Source organism: Cottoperca gobio, chromosome 21, assembly GCF_900634415.1.
Source record: "Cottoperca gobio chromosome 21, fCotGob3.1, whole genome shotgun sequence".
Taxonomy (NCBI): domain Eukaryota; kingdom Metazoa; phylum Chordata; class Actinopteri; order Perciformes; family Bovichtidae; genus Cottoperca; species Cottoperca gobio.
This window is the reverse complement of record NC_041375.1, coordinates 9,799,517-9,820,797: the sequence shown is the minus strand read 5'-3', so window position 1 is coordinate 9,820,797 and position 21,281 is coordinate 9,799,517. Positions and strand designations below refer to the sequence as shown.

The 21,281-nt window shown below is 39.4% G+C and overlaps 1 protein-coding gene across 1 annotated transcript; it reads right to left on the bottom strand.

Moving 5' to 3' along the window:
- Nucleotides 1–1,884: 1,884 nt before the first annotated feature.
- Nucleotides 1,885–19,761, bottom strand: nxph2a (neurexophilin 2a). Its single transcript, XM_029458398.1, has 3 exons — nucleotides 19,288–19,761; nucleotides 19,013–19,162; nucleotides 1,885–3,892 (listed from the first exon to the last, which is right to left on the bottom strand). Exons 2-3 carry the CDS (start codon nucleotides 19,055–19,057, stop codon nucleotides 3,146–3,148), a joined length of 792 nt encoding a protein of 263 aa, XP_029314258.1. The 5' UTR covers nucleotides 19,058–19,162; nucleotides 19,288–19,761; the 3' UTR covers nucleotides 1,885–3,145.
- Nucleotides 19,762–21,281: the final 1,520 nt, after the last annotated feature.

Below are 21,281 nucleotides of genomic sequence, written 5' to 3'. Positions count from 1 at the left end.
TGCAGTAGAATCCTCCTTACCTTTTATGGACGCCACCATTTCCAACATTACAAAGTGACAGATTGAGAGTAAAGAAACGCTAAAGAATCGATGGTGCTCATTGCATCCCAGGAGGTAATTTGTAATGAGATGCTTTTAACTAGCTGCTTTCCTCAGACTCATGCGCTTATGTACGCAGTTTCCTTTGTTTCCCAGAACGTATTTTGACAAACCCAATGAAGCGTCAGGAACATGTCAAATCCAGCTGTGATCTGTAGCTGGAGAAACCATTTTTTGACTTTGAGCTTTTGCAGAAAGTTCATTGGCATCCTCAGATGCAACATGTCTTGTCTTGTGTTTACACTGCCTGTTGCAGCTGGAAGGGGAGAATATAAGTATTTTTTGATTTTTCTAATTTTCCCTTTGTGATTGTTGACTGTCAAACCAGAGTTGTTGTTTTGTTTTTTTAACGCAGCAAAAGCTGAAATTGACCTCTGAAGTGAGTTGATACCCTGCTGCACTGAAATGTCACTTCAGTATTATTGGTTTGAACACTAATACTTCCTAAAAAATGATTTCCTCAAGAGGTAAATGCAAATGTTCCTCTTTGTAAATTTTATATTAAAATACACATACATTGTTTGTATTGCTGGTAATTGTCAGATCAGTGTTTAACATGGGCAATTAGCTAACTAATTCAAAGTCATTATTTATTTGAGTGTCTTAATAACATCACCAGTGTGTTAACATGGATATAACACAGGATGTGGATGTGTGCAGCAGCTCGCTGTGACGTGATGCCTACAGGAGTAGGTGCCTCACCCTGATCAGATAAGAGTAATGGGAGCGATGAAAAGACCCCTGTCCCTGATGGCCACAGCAAAATGGATGTTCTCCCTGAGGTGCACCTTTGGTATCATCCACGCCTGTGGACACAGATTTATTGCCCATTAAGAAGCTAGACTGAAATGTACCTCTTAAAATGGTGTGTTTATCCTGTTGAGAAGTCCTTGTAGGAATGAAACGAGACAGCTGTGAGCACCGACAAACTGGATCTGACTCTAACAATATGCTGTGAGCCAAGTTCAAATAAGGTTTAATGCCATAAAAACCTAAATTGATCTTTACAATTCCATTTAAACAAAATGAACGCTCTATGAAATCAAATATTCCAGAAAATGAACATTTGTATTTGCACTTTACACACAGCAGTGCTTTTTTTTTTTTCCATCCCTATTTTACAGGGGAAACTGTTTAAACAAGATTAAGCAAGCAGGAAATCAAATTAGGTATAATCTGCAAGAATTACAGAAAGGGAAATCAAAGCAATCTATACCTATAAGCAATAAATATGACATTTATCTACATGATATCGCTTAAACACCAAAAATAAGGATCATTATACTTAATATATTTCTCTGGAAAAATTAGAATAAATTGACATTGTTTACTCTGATGCCATAAGTAAACGCGTTTAGTTTTAGAGTTTTACGGTAATACACAGCATTTGCACAAAGGATTAGAACTAAAACATCAACATAGATCAACTCCGATTTAGTAATTTCATAATCATACACCTCGTGTGTGTATAATGTGACAGGATCATTTACAGTTTATGGGGAAAGACGTGAGATACAGCAAATAATAATAACATTGACAGAAATAGTTGCCATGTGATTCGTCAGTAGCACATGCCCTAGTCTAAAAACCCTGAATATACGCACGCAATCACAATTTTTGACACTTCATGTGTTAATGTTTTTCAACAGAGCCTATTTAAACAAAAGTGAAGTCAAAGCACATTTCATCATTTACTACAAGACTGGATGTTATCCACTTTTACACAAAAGTCAGTCAACTTAAGCTTGCTGTACAAATGGGAAATGTATGACATTTTCACATGTAGGTCCCACTTCTCATTAAAATTCCAGACGGATTTTGTACTTTTGCTTTTTTTTTTTTTTGCTTCTGGTTTCTCCACTCTTGGTTTTAGGTAAATGAAATTTCCCAGGCTAATTAAAGCCTATTAAAGACAGGTAATGTCAGTGCTGGTGGCAGGACCATGGCAAAGTGCTGATAATTGTCTGCCAGACTCACTAAATCCACCTGTCCTGCAATTATCGCCTTCCCCCCCTCCTCTCCTGACACATTAATCCACTGCGGGGCCCGCTCGGCAGGCTGATGCCTTAAAGTGCATCCTGCAAACACAGATGTTGGATTTCAGACTAGTTTAGCATACACATGCCTTGTGATGGTTGCAGCAGAAAACCAACACATTTTAAGGAGCACACAAGGCAGCAGCCAGGTTATACATGGATGGGTACCTACATATGTACGTGTAATGATTTATAGTTATGCTATAAACTTGCTGTTGGGATTAGATGTGTTGGATCAATTTATTTTGTCATGTGCATATAATCAATTCACTATTCCAGTCCTTATGAGAGGAAGATAAGAGATAGAACATAGATTGTAAATCCATATTTCAGAGCTACTTGAGAAAATACCCACTGATAAAGCTAATCTGAAATAATACTGTCCTGCCTGTGTTCTGTTAACAGGGACAAATGGATATTAGCTCTGCTTTGAAGGCCATGAACAGATCACTTTGACTAATCAGTCAAAATGTAATGTTTCAAATGTGAAATATTTCATTTTTAGTATTGTAATTATTAACATGTTTTAAAGTCTTGTCATATATCATCCCATAATTGTTTCAATGAGGTGAGGAAATTGTTTGACTATGTTGGCATCAATGCAGCACTGGCACAGAAGATAGCTAAGAACCTCCAACTGGGAGGCTCCTTGCCTATGGTCTAGCCTTGGAGAAAACATCTGGACAACATGCTAATTACACCAGCGGTTTACGGAGAACATGTGCTGTTGTGAAGGGGAGGAGTCACCCAGGGTTGGTAGCTAGCTCTGAATCCCAAGTCAACCCCTAAAACCAAGTCCCTAGACACCTAACTATCTCAAGTATTACATCTGTATATACAAAAGTGTTTTTTGTTTTTTTTTAACAATGCATCAAATCCCTCCGGAGTGTGCCCCATTATAAGTTGCACTTCCTGCAATGTGTCTTAGGTATTTAGGTATTTCAGGACAAGAAGCTTAGAGGTTGACATTTACATAATTTGAAGGTTGATGCATACTAACAACAGCTATATCATCCTGTGGAGGAGTAGGGTGTGTCACTATGGTAGTTGTAGTCAGGGCATACCTTCTGCACCAGTTTATAGTCTACACTGTAAAAGGCTATATAGATGCATATGACTTTGAAGGGTTTCGAGCACAGCCAGGACACGTGGCTCTGCGTCTGCTCCTGATAGCACACCTTGGCCGGGTCAAAGTTGCACAGAGCAGTCTTCTTGTTGCGGTCCGTCTTCTCGTACTCAATGCGACAGTTGAATGATTTGGTGTCTTTGGTCTCCAACGTGGACTGCTGGGCGATCTCGAACTCCACCACCTTGGAAGGCGGCACCAGGCTGACCGACACGTTCCCCAGGCCTGTGGAGTTGTGGCGGAAGTAAACGCTAAAAGTGCCGTTCCCGTGGTCCACAATCTTCCCTGTGATCAGCAGGTTGAGTTTGACAGTCTTGATGTTGGAGTGGAAGTCCCCCCACCCGAACATCTTTTTGAACTTGCCAGTCTTGACGATGGGCCTGCGTTTAGTTCTGGCCTGTGCACCCTGAGCATCTGTCTGGTTAGATAACCAGTCCCAGAAGTCCTCTATGTTCTGTAAATATGTAATTTCCCTCATGTTATTCTTGAACCCGGGGGAGCCCCTGGCAAACAAACGCAGGGGGTTGAGGATCCGTGGACTGGCCCCCGTGGGAGAAATCTTCTGTTCGTTGTCACTGTCGGCCCACTCAATGAGCTCTGTGGCTCCTCCGTGCTCTTTCCTGCTTGTGACCTTCAGAGAAAGCAGAGCAAAGGTAACAGAAAACCAACATTTAGTGATTTAGTGTGCAATGCATTTCATATTTCTAGTGCGAAAAGTACAAAAAAGCACAATGTAGTTCACATGGACAGTGATGCCTTTCAAAGGACAGACAACAGAAAAACCCATGTAAATTCAACATGGATGGACAACTGATTGCACTGTAAAATGCAACAGCAGCAGTTCAGCACAAAGGAGCCATCCACTTGTCACACAAGTTAAGACTTACTTTAGGAAATGCTGAACTACAGCAAAGGTACCCATGGGAAACATTGTGTTTAGTAAACTAAAGCTTTGCAACATTTACTTCAAATAGACACTAGCACTTCAATCAGACTGAGTTCTTAGGAGTGAACACAAGGAGTTCTTAGTCCTTTGGAAAATGTTGTCTTTATTTGGAAAACAATTAAAATAAAGCTCAGCACGGCCGCTTGATTCCTTGGCACAATAAAATGCATTAAGAGAATCAAGTTTGTACTTTCAATAAAACTTAAGGAAAACAAAACCCCAAACTTGACTGATGTAATTCACTCATTGTCAAATTTGGCTTTATATGCAGTGTCCATCATTTAGACTTCTGTCTACCAGATACTGATTCAGGGACATGAGGTATGAAGGGGATTACTCACTTAACTCAGTAACAACAAAAACAGCATTCAATTGCTTGTCAAAAGTAATTGTAAATATACCTACTACCAATGCTTAAATAGCTTATAACCCAAATACTCATTTTTATTTTCTCATCCCCGAATTCAAGAGTGCGCGCGCACGCACGCACACACACATATAGGCCTACAGAGCATTTTAAATAATGTTATATGGGTTCTTAACAAAGGAAATGGTATGTAAGGAGTGTTATCTTTTTGTTGAAGTTCAAAAGTAATAGCTGGCCATTTTGGGAAATACGCTAATTCACTTTATGCCGAGAGTTAGATTAAAAGATTGATACTCATGTCATTGCGGGAAATATGAAGCTTGAGTGAGCAGTCGCTTAGCTTAGCTTCGTACAAAGACTGGAAACAACACAGCTAGCTTAGCTGGCTCTGTTTCTCTAAAGCTCACTAGTTAACACATGACCTGTGTACTGAGCCATAGAGCTCTCTTAGCTTCCAGTCTTTCTGCTAAGCTAAACTAAGCTAAGCTAAGCTAAACTAAGCTAAGCTAAACTAAGCTAAGCTAAACTAAGCTAAGCTAAGCTAAACTAAGCTAAGCTAAACTAAGCTAAGCTAACCGGCTGGTTTTAGAAAGAAAACAAGAAAATACTTAAATACTTAAAACTCAAATTAGAATTTTTCAGATGTATACAATTGTCACGACGTACAACACATTCAAAACACTTTTGACTGACTTCTACACAATGAACCTCACTTGTCAGTGTTGTAACATCTCACATCAATCAACAACTTTTCAACAATTTGCTATTCAAGCTACTGGACTGGCTGAAACTCTGATCAAAGCAAACGGCCTCTTGCCTTAAACGTCAGTAGACAATTCCTTTTTTATACAATGTTAATGAAGCTTTTGTGTGTTTGGTGGCCGAGGATGCTGGCAGGCTTGTGCATGTATACAGAGTGGGCCTTCCTTCACAGCGACCACGATGAAAGAGAAAGTGGTGAGGTTGGTCAAAGGAGTTTTGGAACAGAGAGGCACTACTTAAAAACAAGTTTTTTTTTGCAAGTTTGCCTCAGAACTATATGCACTTGCAATTCCAGTAGTTAAGCAAACCAAACTGGCAATTGGTTTCCATGATTCCCTGTGAAAAAAACCAAAGTACAAGTGAGTAATTGCAGCCATGAACTTCAGCTGGGTTCATATATTTGCATAAAGCTTCTTATATTTTAGGACGACTTGTCAGATTACGCGACAATGCAAATCCTCTGGACTTAACATGTGAGCAGGTCTCACATCAGCCGGGCTATTCTTAGATACCCCATGCAAACTAACTTTGGCTTGTAATGTTTCCCAACAATAAAACAGGCTTCTACATAGTATGGTTAAGTATGTGCTAAGTGCTAATCCCGACGCAGCAATGAACTGTGATCCCTCCTTGTGCCTCAAAGCCTTTTAGCTTCAGGAGCCATTCCTGGTCCACTTCAGATAAAGCTTTAATAATTCACGGCAATAAGCTTAGCTAGTTTTATTAGTAATTAGTAGTTCTGGCTTTCCCCAGGCCCGGTTGTAGGGATCACTGAGAGAAGCAGATGTTGAAAGCACAGAGCAGCGGCTGTTTGAATTCTCACTGAGCTGCTGCGCGCTACTTGCAGACTAATTATAATTTTGCTGTGAGCCTAACTGAGGCACATGTGTACAAAGCTAACAAACTAGGTCTTTCTGCTATAATTTGTTTTGTCATACTCACATTCCTATAAAGCTTCCCATTCCACATGTAAAAGGGTTATATCTTATAATTAGGGCTTTTCTTTACTAGGCTGTTTATGTCCCAGACCGCAGTAACACCTTAATGTAGCAAGCGGGATGTAATGGCTGGGGTATCTGGATAGGTAATGTGAAATCAATGCGTCTCTCACGGACAGTGAGCCTGGCCCATCTATCAGCCCTCACAAAGCTTAATTAAGACAGTTGCTTCCTGTAAACATGGATGAATGCGGCAACACTGTAATAATGTCCCTCTGTGTAGCTCATCACATCCACAGTCGTTTAATCAACCAGTTCCAGTGGCACTATTCCCTCACTGATACTGCCACTTAGTAATACCTCGTGTCAGCTCAGCAGTTAATTTGATTTCACTCTTACAACATCACAATAACAGGCGATTCCGAAACATAACGAAGCACCTGTCTCCCCACCAGCCCTGGCTGTTATATCCGTTACACATTGGGTGTCATGCTGCGCAGCTTAAGAGGTGAAACCAAATGTTGTCTTTCAGTGTAAATCTCAGGTGAGCTTTGTATAGGATGATTATAATGGAAATGAGAGAGGAGTTTAAGTATGATGAGCAACGGGAGAAATTGCTGTGACAACAAGGGGATCAGCAGAGGGATATCTAATACTTATATGCCCCGAGAGAGATGAAGCACTGGGAACTTGAAAGCTTGCACTGACACAGGCTTTGGTTTCTTTCTCCCTCGCTGTCTCGCTGCACACGCCCCAACACACACACATGCACACTAACACACCTCGTTCATTTAGGCGGAAGAGGTGTCTCTTAAAAACTCACTAAAGGAATCCAATTTTTTGTACACGATGCTGTGGAGGAAAAAAAAGAGGCAAGGTCTGATGAAGGAGAATCTACAAAAGCTTAATTAAGATTTCTTAATCGGTGCTGCCGTGCTAGAGGCGTTTCGGGGCGACTTGAAACAAGACATTATTATGATAATAACTGCAGACTTATGGAGCTGAAAACATAAGACCTCATTTCAACAGCACTAGTGAGGAGTAGCAAACGTCTCAGATATCTGTCCGTGTGGTTCAGCTTCTTCCTTTTCCTGTACGTCCTAAACAAAAACATGAACCTTACACCCACAGGTAGAGATATACCTCTTTATACCGCAGCAGTCAAAGGTATATGTGGCTTATAAAAGAAAAGGGATACAGCTGTAAACATACAGGTGGGTGAACTATAAATGCTGTCAGTACTTTCAATGGATATCCTCCATGTATGAACAAAAACAGTGAAGTCTAGCTGACACAAGCTTTTATATGTTTTATAGTGAAGCTGCTTGTGGCTAACATTTCAGTTCATATTCATTTTGTAATCTTTACAATTAATGAATGTACAATTATTCATCATCATTTTGTATCACCACAGACAGGTTGCTGTAATGTACACTCTGTAAAAGAAGGTTAGGGTTAGGGTTAGGGTTAGGGTTGCACAATGCAAAAGAAGGTTTTGCATTGTGATATTTATTTTCAAATTCAGATTGTCTGGAAAAATATAGAGTGGACTATTAAGCAGAGATCTTAGGCAAGCTACCATCGTTATTTTTTTAAATTTCTCAGTTTTAATTAATAATAATTAAATATTAAATTAATTTTTCTCAAATGTTTTTAAAAATGTAACTATTAATAAAGTGTGCAAAAAACACTTTGGCTAATACTGATCCAGTATCAGTATTACCAATATTTATTATCAATATTATCTGTCAATTTCAGTTTCACAAAATCAGCATATTTGTCTAATAAGTAATAAATAAGTAATTGCCAAAAATAGTTTCAACATTACTTTTTTTGCCTGTTTCAACTGTAAACTTTATTCAATACCCAAATGTAAAGGATTCATAACAGAAATCATTGTTTTTGTTATGCTTATATGTTCAATATTGAATAGCGGTCACTATATAATAATGTGATTTTTACTTAAACTCTCAAATATCAATATTGGTTGATACAAAGATCACAAGACAGGGATTCAAAAGAAAAGTCCTGAAAAAGACTTGATGCTGAAATGTGTCTAGATTGTATTTAGATCTAATATGACAATTTCAATAAAGGCATTTTAATTATATAAAAGAGTGCATTGGAGTTTTCTTTTGATTTGTGTTTCTATATGTATGCCTATTGAAAGAGCACCAGGAAGTGGTCCTACCTATGTCTAAACGATATAGCATGAATTTGCCTCATTAATACGTATCTCAGCAAAAAAGTTGTGGAAACGGGGTTTTATAAAGTTTGACCTTCACAACATCCTCAAAGTACACACGCTTAATCTAGCTGTCACTTATATCAGAGGATACAAATGCACGTTATTTATACTTGAGGCAGAGTTTGGTAAATTACCTCTACATCTCCAGCCTATTATTTTACTTCACAAGCAATTATATTGATGAAATTTCTATGAACTAGATCTACTTGTCACATTTATTTTTTACATGTGTCAAAAGCATAATTACAGCTGCGGAAAACTTTCTGTCTATGCATCTTTGTAGTGAGAGTAATTGCAATATACTGTTACTGCAGAAGCGCTTCCTTAACTTTTAAAGTATTTTCACAAACTGCCTTGAAGAACTTGTTTCTATACATTCCCATGTAAATATCTGGGTATCCTAGCTAAATAAACACTAAGCACATGCACAAATGTCCCTAGTATAGTTCAATGATCTTTTGTAAAGGCTCCGTCCTTACGCCACATGTACGGCATTTGATTTCATGTTGTGTCAATCAATCAAGTATTAGTAGAACTTAAATACTGACAGCGGTCTGAGCAGCAGCGAGCCACACACTGAGTCAGGATGAATCAGCCTCGACATTCATCTGTAATGAGCATTATGGAGCTGGCTGCCTGCTTGTCCCGTGGGTAGACATATCTTTTAGAGGCCTGACATAAAGGTAATTGCCACAGTGACCAGAACTAGCCTCTAGAAAGTTATTAAGAAGCCAGTGACATCTGGCTTCTGGATCATCTGAAGAGATGCCATTAAAATGCATTTGCAGCGAGCAGCCGGCAACATTGTGCTCGGCTGTGATGGGTTCTGGGCCATGGGCAAGGCTACACTGTTGTTTTGATACCGACGATGGAATCTCTCACAACCTGGCATAGTTGACAATGTGGCCCCTCACTCATGATCTGAGATCTGCTTTTCTCTCTTTGTCTTTCTTTTTTTGTTCTGTGTGAAAGCATATGTGTCATCCTCATTACCAAGCTCCTTGTATCAGTCAGCTAAAATAGTCTGTTTTTGAGTTTTCTAGAGTTGATTTTTTTCCAGCACATAAGGTCGGGATATGCGTCGGGGGGAAATTGGTTTCAGGCATCCTCCTCACAATAAACAAAATGGGCAATTAACCTGCTCATCAGTGCAAGCAGAGCTGTTCCAATGATGCACTCCACTGTTCTTCATGGATTTATCTGTGCAAATTGACCTCACTTTGGTGGTGCAATTCATTTCTCTGCTAATTTTCTGTGTCTGAAGCTTCATTAACTTAATGCGCTTCTATGTAGTAAAAATCTGGATGTCCCACGGAAATTACATCGGCTTCACCACTGCCTACCGTAACACTTCCCCAGCACTATTGCAACACAACACCTGCCATATTAGAGCTGCTCAGCCGCTGCTCCAAGCATTAGACCCCGGATTGACTGCAGCCTCTTGCTTTTAAGCATCCAACATGACAAGCGGCTCCACTCACTCACGTTAAAAACCATTCTCAACCTGCAATCCCCTGCCCTGCATCCTTCCCCAGCCATCTTCCTCCTGATGTTACAGGGCATATCATTTGTAATGATTCACACCCAGAGCCGGTTCCAGGAGAGAAGGCCCTGGAGGCGCTTAGGCAGCCCAGAGTCTACACGCTGCTGAAGAATAGATTGGTGCTCTGATCGCTGGAACAGCCTCACGCTCCAGAGCCATCACTTTTAATCAGAGGCCGTCCAGGGAAACACATGGCAGGTGCTTCAGCACTGTGGTGGATCGCAACAGCAAATCCACACCGGGGGCACCTTACCAATCACAGTAGGCTACGGTTAATGTGTGTGTGTGTGTGTGTGTGTGTGTGTGTGTGTGTGTGTGTGTGTGTGTGTGTGTGTGTGTGTGTGTGTGTGTGTGTGTGTGTGTGTGTGCATGTAGCATATTTACTCCAGTATAATCCTTTAGGCCATTACCATCTGACCTCTGTTAGACTGAGACGGACCACAGCCTCTAATATCTTAACACTCCTGCTTAAGATGTTATAGATCCAATATTGAATTTGTAGCGGAGTTCATCAACATATTCGGGATAATTTGAGGTAAATATTAAGAGCAGCCAGTATCTTATCCCATTTTTAGATACAATACATCATATATATATATAATACAATGTATTATGTGGTCGTGCAATGTGCGTGCCAACCTTCAAAGGTGTTATAACGCATCCTGTCAACACCTTTGTATGTTGACACCAGACCAGCTTCTCACTGTCGTAACATGTTGATGGTGCGAGGAGAGGGAACGGAAAGCTCAAAAGAAGTGATACAGTTTTTTTCATTAATATAATCACAGCAGTTTCACTATTGCAGTATCAATTCCACCTCTTACTGTTGACAGATGTGCTGGAAATTGTTGACACGAAACATGTAACACGTGTGCTTACGCTATCAGGCTCAGGTAGAGAGGTGAGGAGCCATCTGTTGTCGGACTGAGTGACATTGAAAACCAAAGATGCTAATCAAACTGCACACAATGTCTCAGCACACACTGAATAATATTTGTACAAATTTGGTTTCTTGCATCGCATTAAATGTGATGAAAACTGTCACCAAAATGATCTAATGGCAAGAAAAAAGTAATATTCAAACTGTAACTGGAACAGAATGCGACACAATGCACCTGACTAGTTCTGTTACGGCTCCTTTCTTTCCATGTTGGTTGGTGTTGAGAGTTACATTTTCCTACAGATCACAAAAGTGCAAGAGTGTTGTCAGTCATCATGCGACATGTTTATCTCATGATGTATTCTGAAGAACATCAGTCGCTCCAACGCCATCCAGCCACACAGAAAAACACAAAGGAAGCCTGAGGCCTCCGTAAGGTATGCAATGATCAAATGCATGTAATGTAAGCCTAAAGGTTACGCAGATGGCTAATTGAAATCTTAGAAATAGCTAGTGTGAATTTAATTAAGACAAAAAAACTACTCTGTGCTCTTTTACCAATGTTTGAAGATTTATTGGTGTTTTCTTTCAACAATATTGTCACATGATGAGTTTTATGTTTTCATAAAAACTTAAGAAAACATTCATCTTGCAGAAGTGTCCTTGAGACAAAGTATCTCCACAGCTGGTCTGACGCTGTTCCTGACCTCTGACCTCTCTTGTGGAGATGTGAAGAGACAATAAAAGCCTTGATAGAGAGAACTACTGCGCACTGTTTTCCTAATGTTATTATTATAATATTAAATTATTATTATAATTGTGCAGACCAATTAAGTGGTTGTGTGACAGTGGTTGGTCCTTTTTTATACAGACACAAACACAACAAAACTAATTGTGCTCATAAAGTTATAATTCATGTTTATCTCGTATTAAACTGTTTTAGGAGCCTGTTTTTGCACACGTTGTGGCAACAACATCTGACTGCTCATGTCACTCGGAGTTACTCACATCCTATGATTAGCATAAATTACAGCATGTAACATTACCCTCCTGTGGCTAGCATAAATCCTACGATGTGAGTTATTAGTCATGTTTATAGTGTCACAATCTTCTCTTTTCCTTTCCTCCCAGACTGAAATCATGCCTCACCTCATTTCTTCTGTGTTGTGGTGTTTGCATGAGCCGTCTTAGTGAAGCATTAAGTATCATCAGAAGGCATTTCTCTACAGGAAGCAGCATACTAATCTGCACAAATCACACACAGTAACCTCTCCTGCAGTGTAGAAGCTGCCGAGACACAATTATAGAAAAGTGTTTCAGTGTTTCATAATAAACAGGACAAATTACAGGAAAATATACCACATTCAGCTCCGACTGCATATTTTGTTTGGATTCTAAGGAGTGTCAGCATCTCCTGTTATTGCATTCATACCAAGAGCTCTTTAAGTATTACATCAACTTAGTGGCCTGTCCCTTTATACGTGCAACAAAGTAGCTAGTCTAAAGTCACCTTCACGGCTCCATGTCATCTGCATCATCTACTTTCTGTTGGGTAAAATAAATGTCAGTCATTTTGTCAAATCTATTTGCAACAGGAATGTGGCAGACAAAGTTTTCAAAGTTGGAGTGAAAAATGTTATATTGCAAGTGAAGCCAGGTCATCCAACCACAACTCACAGGCAACTGTACTTGAAGCAAACTAGTGTCAATATCGCACAGCACTCCTGTTCTTGTCTTACTGCTTCAATAATAAAGCCAGGCTGCTTTAATGGTAAGTTTAATTTGTAGCCATGCAATTCAACTATACGGACTTGAAGACTTTCATTTTAAAGGAACTAGTAGTTTTAGTGAAGAATACCATTTGCCCATAAAACTGGAAATACTCAATTAAAGTACAAATACTTTAAAGTTGTTCTCAAGAACAGTACCTGAATAAATGTACCTAACTACATCCGACAGCTGTAGAACTGTCTAATGGTTACAAACGTTCCAGGATGCAATAGATACAATTAATTATATTTATTATATCAGTAACCTAAACACTTTTTTAAAGTTTAAGGAAGAAGCTTTATCATTATTGTGGATGTACTGTGGATCCGATGCTTTCCTTGGATAAAAATCAATAAAATAAAAAAATGTCATTGCTAGTTCGGAATTTACATTAACGTGCCTCCTTTGAGAATCATCTGCAGGAGATCATCGTCATTTGATTTTGTGGCAAAGCCCGACGTGGGATGGTTAGTGAGAATGGCTCAGTGTGGGCAAAATTAAATGCAGCGATGATGTCAGGTGTTCAGAAAGTGTTAGCAAAGATCCCACTGGGAGAGAAGAAGGAGAGTGAGGAGGGGCTGTAGGATGAGAGCCTTCAGGTAATCTGGATACTTGTGTTATCTCAGCACCTGCCACGTGTGACAGCAGCAAAGCCCTGAACACTTCACTTTTAGGCAGGCGTTACCTTTCAACGCATCATCACTTTCATAATCCCCTTACATGGTCAAAGCATCAACTCCATGTGCTAGCTCTTGACACCTGCAGCACACCTTCGTATGTCTGATAGCAGGGATCCAGACGGATAATACCACAAAGCACGTTGGACTCAGGGTAATTATCATTCTCTTGACCAATTTTTAAGACCTTCTACTTAGTACAACAAAGGGAAACATGCTTGTAAAACTCCTCAGCTAATACATTAGGAGACAAGGCGCGCTATTCTGACATGAATACTGTTTTACCAGTTTCAGTCTTTCCACTTTCATCTCAGGAAGACGTAATCTTTCTTTCTTTGAGAGTTTTTCTCTCTGAGCTTTTTCGTGTGCGTGTGTCTAACAACTTCAATTTTGTGTTTTCTTCTCTTCAAATCCATGCTGCAAATAATACGGGTGTTTTATTCGAAAATGTTTTTGCTTGATTTGCTCAAACGTACGTCCACTAAATTTGACAGAGCAAATGTTTCTGTTCTCAAAGCAGATTGCGTCTCGGCTGATTTCACAGAAACAGCTCTCTTTGAAGAAGAAACAAGTGTAGGGAAGACGTTGCTTCCTTTCTCTCTGAGTAGCTCTGAAGACAGGTACTTCATAAGAAATATACAGAGACAGAGGGGAGCTGACAGTGCTTTGTTCGGGCTGGAAATGACAAGCTGAAAAGAAAAGGCCTCAAAGCCCGGAGGCAGAGGAAGAAACGCAAAAGTGAGAATAATCAGGAAGGAGATTTATTGTACTTATTCTAAAGCTGTCACACCTTGCCTTTTACAGAAACGAACGCAATTTTAATTAAAGAGGTCAATCATTTTCCCGAGCTCTGACATATAGTGTGATTGCCTTCTCCAAAGCACCAAATAAAGAACTTTACATGTCAGAGAGAAACTTTGCTTCTGTGCCAACTACAGGCGCGGTTTTCTGTTACGATGCAGCTAATTGTGAGTCTGGTATTTATAATATAAATGGAGAACTTGCAGCTGTAAAGCAACAATTGCAATATTTGATTTAATACAATAAAAAAGCAACACCCTGATTTCATCATCCACACAATATTCAGACAAAACTCCTGCTGTATATGAACTAATCTCCACCTTTTGTTTTGTTGCAGCACAGCAGTGGAAAGCTCTGCAGACGGTAAGAGAGCTGCTAAACAGCGAGGTAGTGCTTAAGAGAGCGCTGGATGTTTCTGACCCTGCAGAGCGATAATGACAATGCTGTAAGGTAGCAGAGCCTCCCGATCTAACAGTGCCTCGGGCTGAACATCGGCCATCAAAATTCATAGCTGTGGACCAAGATCAGTAAACTCAAAATCATATTAAACATAATGTTTCCTGCACCCGAGCCGCCGCAGTGGGGGCGACTTGCTCTAAGAGAGCTGCTCAGAACTTCACTTCATCCTAACAGCTCACATCATGAGAGAAGCTGGTGGGGGAAGTAATCATGCTGCTCATAATTGTTTGAGTTAAATCTTTAATGGTCCATCCAGCAGCCAGATTATGGTTATTGTCAATGCAAAGGGCAATTGCATCACACCTATCAATCATTTGGAACTTCTTTCTTTTCATTTCAGGACCTTTATCATGGATTTATTGCCAGTACACACACAATTATGATTGATGATTGGAAAAGCAATAGCTTGCAGGGCTCAATACAGCCAATACAACCTGTAGTGCCTGCAAGAAACATTTGAGGGATTTCACGCGAAGAAATGGCAACCTTTCCTTCAGAGGTCTGAGACAACATACAGGCCGAGGACGGCAAATGCCACAGACAGTATTGTTTATGAGGGATTATCTAGTCAAGCCTTCTGGCCAGAAAGACAGTGACCCCAATATGAGCACAGATACACATCAGCACCAAGTAAGCTCTCAAAATGATTCCTGGAAGGCAGTACATGCATACAAGGCCCTTTCACTCCATCAATCCATGTTTAATCACTTCCACAAAAATGTCTACTGGCCTGCCTGCCTGCCATTTTCTCTCATATTTCTTCTCTCTCCACCCAATTTCTCTGGTGGGTTTATGAAGACTTAAGTTCCACTTTTTCTTTCTTTCTTACAAGGCAAATCCTGGGAGAGGTTGATGTGAAGACCAGGCAGAGCAGGGATGTGAAGAATATAAACACAATTTTTTTTATTGTCCAGAGGGAAAGGGAGGGGGGTGCAGGGGGTTGGGCGGTGGGGTCTGTAAAAGAGACGAGGACCTTATCACAGCCCAGCAGCTCTGTAATTCGCCGCCATGATAAAGTGGCAGCACGGAAAACCTTACAAGGCTGGCACAATCCAAAGACGGATTAGGTTTTTCTGACATAAGCTTCCTGAAAAACTAATCAATCAGCCCATGCAGTATTATCAGAAGCGTGAGATTAAAGAGCTGCTCCTAATCCCCCCACTGTACATTTTATTACTCTTCCCAGTGTTACTTGCCTTTAAATATACAATAAATAAATAATAAAAGCAAATCTAATTGAGCATGGGGAAGGGGAAAAGGGTTAAAGAGCCCTTAGAGAGGGAATTTATGTAGAATTTGTGTTTTGTTATGAAGACAGGAATAAAACTGTTGTCCTTGCCAGAGCCCTTTCTGACTTTGAATAGAGCCTCACTGTCTTGCTTGAGCTCTGCAGAGAACAAACACGAGCGGAAAGAAATCCTATGGAAGATTTTATAATATTAGCGGCTAAAAATGAACAAAATCAACTTCACATTCTGACTTTCTTCCTCTAATGGTTTTCCACTTTTATTGATTGGGTGAACAGATAAAAAACAATCAAACGAATAAACAATAAATAAAATGAATAAATAAATAACTGTTGAAATTAATGCTAAATCCTTTGGGAAATGACTTGTAATCCCTTAAATCAGTGCACATCAAAGTTGCAGGGATGAACTCCAAGCATGTAGCGGATCCAGAGGACGAGACATGTTCAGCTTACGAGTAACCAGCTAAGCTTTGTCTCTTTGATGCGTCACACCCTTCTATCAGGATGCTCGCCCCAGCCCTGCTCAGTGCGACCCTGGGCGGCGTTCACGTTAACTGCGGAGGTAGAAATATGTTTAACACCACCGCTGATCCTCTTGGCATGGGCCACATCGATGCTTTGTCATGACATAATATTACCAAAGAGCTCTAACCCTGGCAATAAGATACAAAGGCGTAATAGACTTTGTCAACGTCTCCTCACACTTAATCCCGAGCAGCATTGGAAAACCCACTTTCCATGCATGCAATCTGTAGGGCAGAGGAAAATGGCAGAGAGCAGGGCTCTCAAGTATGTTGTTATCTTCATCTACATTGTTCTGCTGTCATTGCACACAGGATAACTGCAGCAGATGTCACGGGGAAGAATGGATTCTCCCAGGATGGCTTTGACCCTCTTATTTGTCCCTGGGGTATGGCACAGATGCTCGGGCCGGGGTTACATTTTCACCATTTGATTCATGTTCTGGGTGTTTTTCTGTATGAGTGTGTATGAAGATGCAAGAGGAAAAGAAAAGGAACGGAAAAAAAAGTTCTTGTTTTGGATGATGCACAAGTATGTGAGACTAAAGGCTGACACTGAACCTCTACTTAAAACAATGAAGATCCTTCACTATAACAGGGAGGTTCAGCTGTCTGAGGTGCATCTGTGACGCCATGAGTTGAAACATAGCATTGCAACTTTGCCACATGTCCCCCCAATCACATCTGTACAGTAAACTATCTTATGAAGAAAAACTTATTTAAAAAAAAGTTGTTTGCAGCTCAAGAAGTTTGGTGAATATTTCCTGCTTTCAGTGGGCGTCAGCCTGATATTTAAACATGTTTTACCCTTTGGAAGATGGGGGAATATTGATAAGGGCCAATGTGTTCCCAGTCAGACAGTGGTAGGTCTACTGGGAGGGAAGCAACTGAAGCATATGAAGAGAGCCTCTCCAGGGAGGCAGCCTGTCTCTCTCTCTGGAGGCAGAGCTCCCAATAGGCACAAGGCTGATTACAACAGCAGCCAGAGCAGACAGCATTTGCTGCTGCATCGGGACAGTTCAGGGCTATCTTTAAAGAAGCCCTCTTTGAGGATAGGAAAGATGTAAAGAACGTCTTCAATCAAATGACATTTTCTGCTCAGGTCGGATCACGGCAAGAGTCCGCAAGGCAAGGATGATCACGATGGGAAAAGACCTTTATATTTCCCTAAAGCTTATGATCTTCCTTTGGAGAGTTTATTCCTGCAATAATAACAGAATTAGACTACAAAAAGATTATGTCAAGAAGCTTAAAGTCTCTGGTAAATATTAATAATGTCACATGGATTCACAGGGACTTTTGATTTCATCACATTGTTGAAGTCATAAAGGAGGAACAGCGCATGCTTTGAAAATCTGAATTCTGCCATTTTTACCTTTTGTTAACAGTTGTCATATTATTATTTGTTTTTATTCTGGCCTACATTTAAGTACGGCAAATACACGGGTGTCGAGGGTTCAACACAGAGGTCAAACCTCGTTAGAGCCTAGAAGCAAAATAAATGAAAAGGATTGCTAACCACAAACATGCGTGTTACAACTGAATAAATGAATAGGCAGTTGGTTTTTGTCGGTTTTGTTGAGCCATAAGTGACAGAGGCAGGATACCTAATGAATAATACAGTAAATCAAAACTCACAATAGGAAAAAACTACAAAATATAAACTCTGCAAGCAGGCACAACAGTAAATGTTTATATTTTGTGAATATGATATTGATTTTTAAACTACATTAACTCTACTTCTCAATTAAGAACACCGTAGAATTGTTAATTATAATATAATGAGCATTATGCTCACATTAACCCAGAAAGTAATGTAAATGTTCTTTACTAAGGTAAAGAAATGCATAAACATGTTTTTCTATACCAAAATATTTCCTATAAAAGTCACAATTTTGAAATACGCAATTATGAACAATAAGGTAATTTAGATGCTATTATGGAAATGAACTGTGCATGGTATTATACAGTGTGGATATTGACAAAGTCACAGTCTGTTCTGCAAAACAAAATCTAATTAACTTGGTTATTAGTGTTTCTGACATGTTTTTTTAGGCTGTAGAAATTAATTGCATCATTGCATTTGTCGAGGTGATGAAGTATCCTGTATCTTAATAAATAAATGTTTTTAAATCACGCTCCTTAAAATAGGGTATTTTTGTATTTTATTAAAATAAGTTCAAATAACACAAAACAAGCTAATTCAGTAAGACTTAATGAGGAGTTCATATCGGCCAACACACTTGCTGCTGAGGACTGTATCAACTAAGATTTGACGCCAGGAATTTATTCATTTGGCATTATGTGGTATCTTACGTTGCATAAGCTATATGATGCATACCTACAATAACTGACAAATCAACAAAGAATAAACTGTATATATATATATATATATATATATATTTCTAGATATATATAAAACTTTGAGTGAGACAAACACATGCCTTGAGGTGTCAGCAGCATAACCAAAAAATGAAATAAAGAATACAGCACATTAATGCCACTTGCTGTCTCTAACTTTCTCTTTAAAACCTTCTTGGTCACAGACATATTTATACACAATGTGTCTATTGTCATTCAATCATCTCACCTGGTGCAGGAGGAAAAGAAACAGGAATGTTTGCAGAGCTCTCATCTTCGATGACTTCTTGACTTATTCAAAATGAGCGGCACTTAAATCCTCTCTGGGAGATTTGGAGAGGGACAGACGCACATGCCGTTGAAGCATTGCTGTGATCACCTGCGAGAAAAGTGTAAACATTTACGATGTGAAATCACTTATAACCCCTTTGTTAAATTTGGGAGGACCTCAAAGATTGTACATTTGAATCTTATCTTTAGTAGAAAATAAAAACTTTTCCTTACCGGTTCTTTTTCAAATGTCGCTTAGTTGGGTAAGGCGGATGCAATCATCCTTGTTCAATCCACTCTCGGGAAAGAGTCCTAAAATCCTCTCAAACGTCTCCGTCTCTCGGGATGTTGAGTGAATTTTCCCTGAGCAGCTGGGACACTTGAATCTCTCTACGAACAAGGTGTAGCGGCTACATGCAGTGGCTCAGTTGAACACTCCTCTAAGTTGCGAATCAAGCCAAACCGAAATAAACTGAAGACTATATTTCCCCCTACTTCCCGAAAAAGGGTGTTAATAAAATGCCGATGTGCGTAGTACAGTATAGCCAAGTGAGCCTGGACCCCAGTGACAGGACTGCAGTCAGTCAGGCAGCAGTCCGCTCTCTTCAGCTCGACTTGATTTCAGTGCGCAAAATCCTCCGCTGCGCGTCTGGAGACTCCAAGGTCGGCGCGCATCCGTGCAGAGTCAGACCAAAGATCTACCTCTGAATTCTCACTCTCTCCGTCTACGAGATAAGTAAGAGGCTTGATGTCACTGTTATCAGGTTTTTTTCAGCAACACGTCCACGTGTTTAACCCTTTAAACGTTTTGGTGTGTAATCTCGTTTTTAAAACTGTGTTTTATTTGTTAGTGATGAGTGGACAGGCACAATAGAGTAAACGTAGCCATGGCTGCTGTTATTGAAGCTCTGCTAAAAGCATTCAAAACTTTTTTTAAATTATTTTAATGTACACAATAATGCATACTAAGCTCTGTTTGAATGATGGCAGTAAATAAACATAATGGTGAGTGATCTTTATTAATTTGAGAACTGGCTTGACACAACACAGTGCAGATAGTAAAAGGTCAAATGTTGTGCTGATGGCTTACAAAATAGGCAATAACATGTTGTATTGTGGACAAGACTGGGATTTAGGGATCCATGTGACTTTGGCACCATCATGTGGCTACAGCCAAATGCAACACTTTACAGAGGAGACTGTCAGTTTGCAGTGATGCTGCAACGAACGATTATTTTCAACATCGGTTCATCTGCTGATTCTTTTTCTCGATTAATCCATTCATCGTTTGTTCTATAAAATGTTAGAAAAACGTGAAAAATGTCAATCCCAGTTTCTCAAAGTCCAAGGTTATGTCTTTAATTGTCTTGTTTTGTTATTTCAAGCCCAACAGGTATTTAGCTAAACAAATATATATATATATATATATATATATATATATATATATATATATATATATATATATATATATATATATATATATATATAATACATAAAAGCAGGAAATCTCCATATTTGAGGCTGAAAACAACATTTTTGTTTGTTAAAAAAAGTTGGCGATTATTTTTCTGTTGATCGACTAATCGATTATTTGACTGGTCGTTGCAGCTCTAGTTTGCAGTGTGTAGATTAATCAGGTCATAGTTAAACCTTCAGGTTACATCCTGCAGTTTAAATGATCCTATTTCTATAATCTGCTGACTGTTTGTAATCAATACAAACTTTTGAAACATTTAAGTGTTAAAGGCAATGTGACAAAAGAAGTCTCCTGTTAGAGGCAATGAGGAAATACAGGCTAAATATAAAGGTGAGACAATGAAACACAAGAAGAGCAGTCCAGAACAAAATGTTGCTGATTGCAGCACTGAGACAGTATCATTTCAGAGTGAAGGTATCTCTTTACTTTTTATTATTTCTTTTTTTACTGAATGCCACAATATACCTTTGATTCGTTGCAGTGCCTGCCATCCTGTCTGTGGGAATAGTCGCTGGGTGCAATCAGAACATCAGCAACACATTTCAAATCTTTAATTTTAATTGCAGAATAATTAAAAGATTTCAGAACCAAATCCATAGTAAAGTTGTAGCCTTACTCATACCTAATGATCCAGCTTGAGATCAGATTATCTCTCCATCCATTTCCATCGTGTTACTTGATAAAAATGACCTTCTCATATATCTTTCATTGGCCATTTATTAATGGTAAAGTTACATAAAGTCAGATCATT

Excerpts from the sequence above, each read along its gene's own strand:
- nxph2a (XM_029458398.1), bottom strand. The coding sequence starts at position 19,057 with ATGAGAGCTCTGCAAACATTCCTGTTTCTTTTCCTCCTGCACCAG. Across the intron at positions 3,893-19,012 it reads TTCTTTTCCTCCTGCACCAG|GTCACAAGCAGGAAAGAGCA; the intron begins GTGAGATGATTG and ends CTTTCTCTGAAG.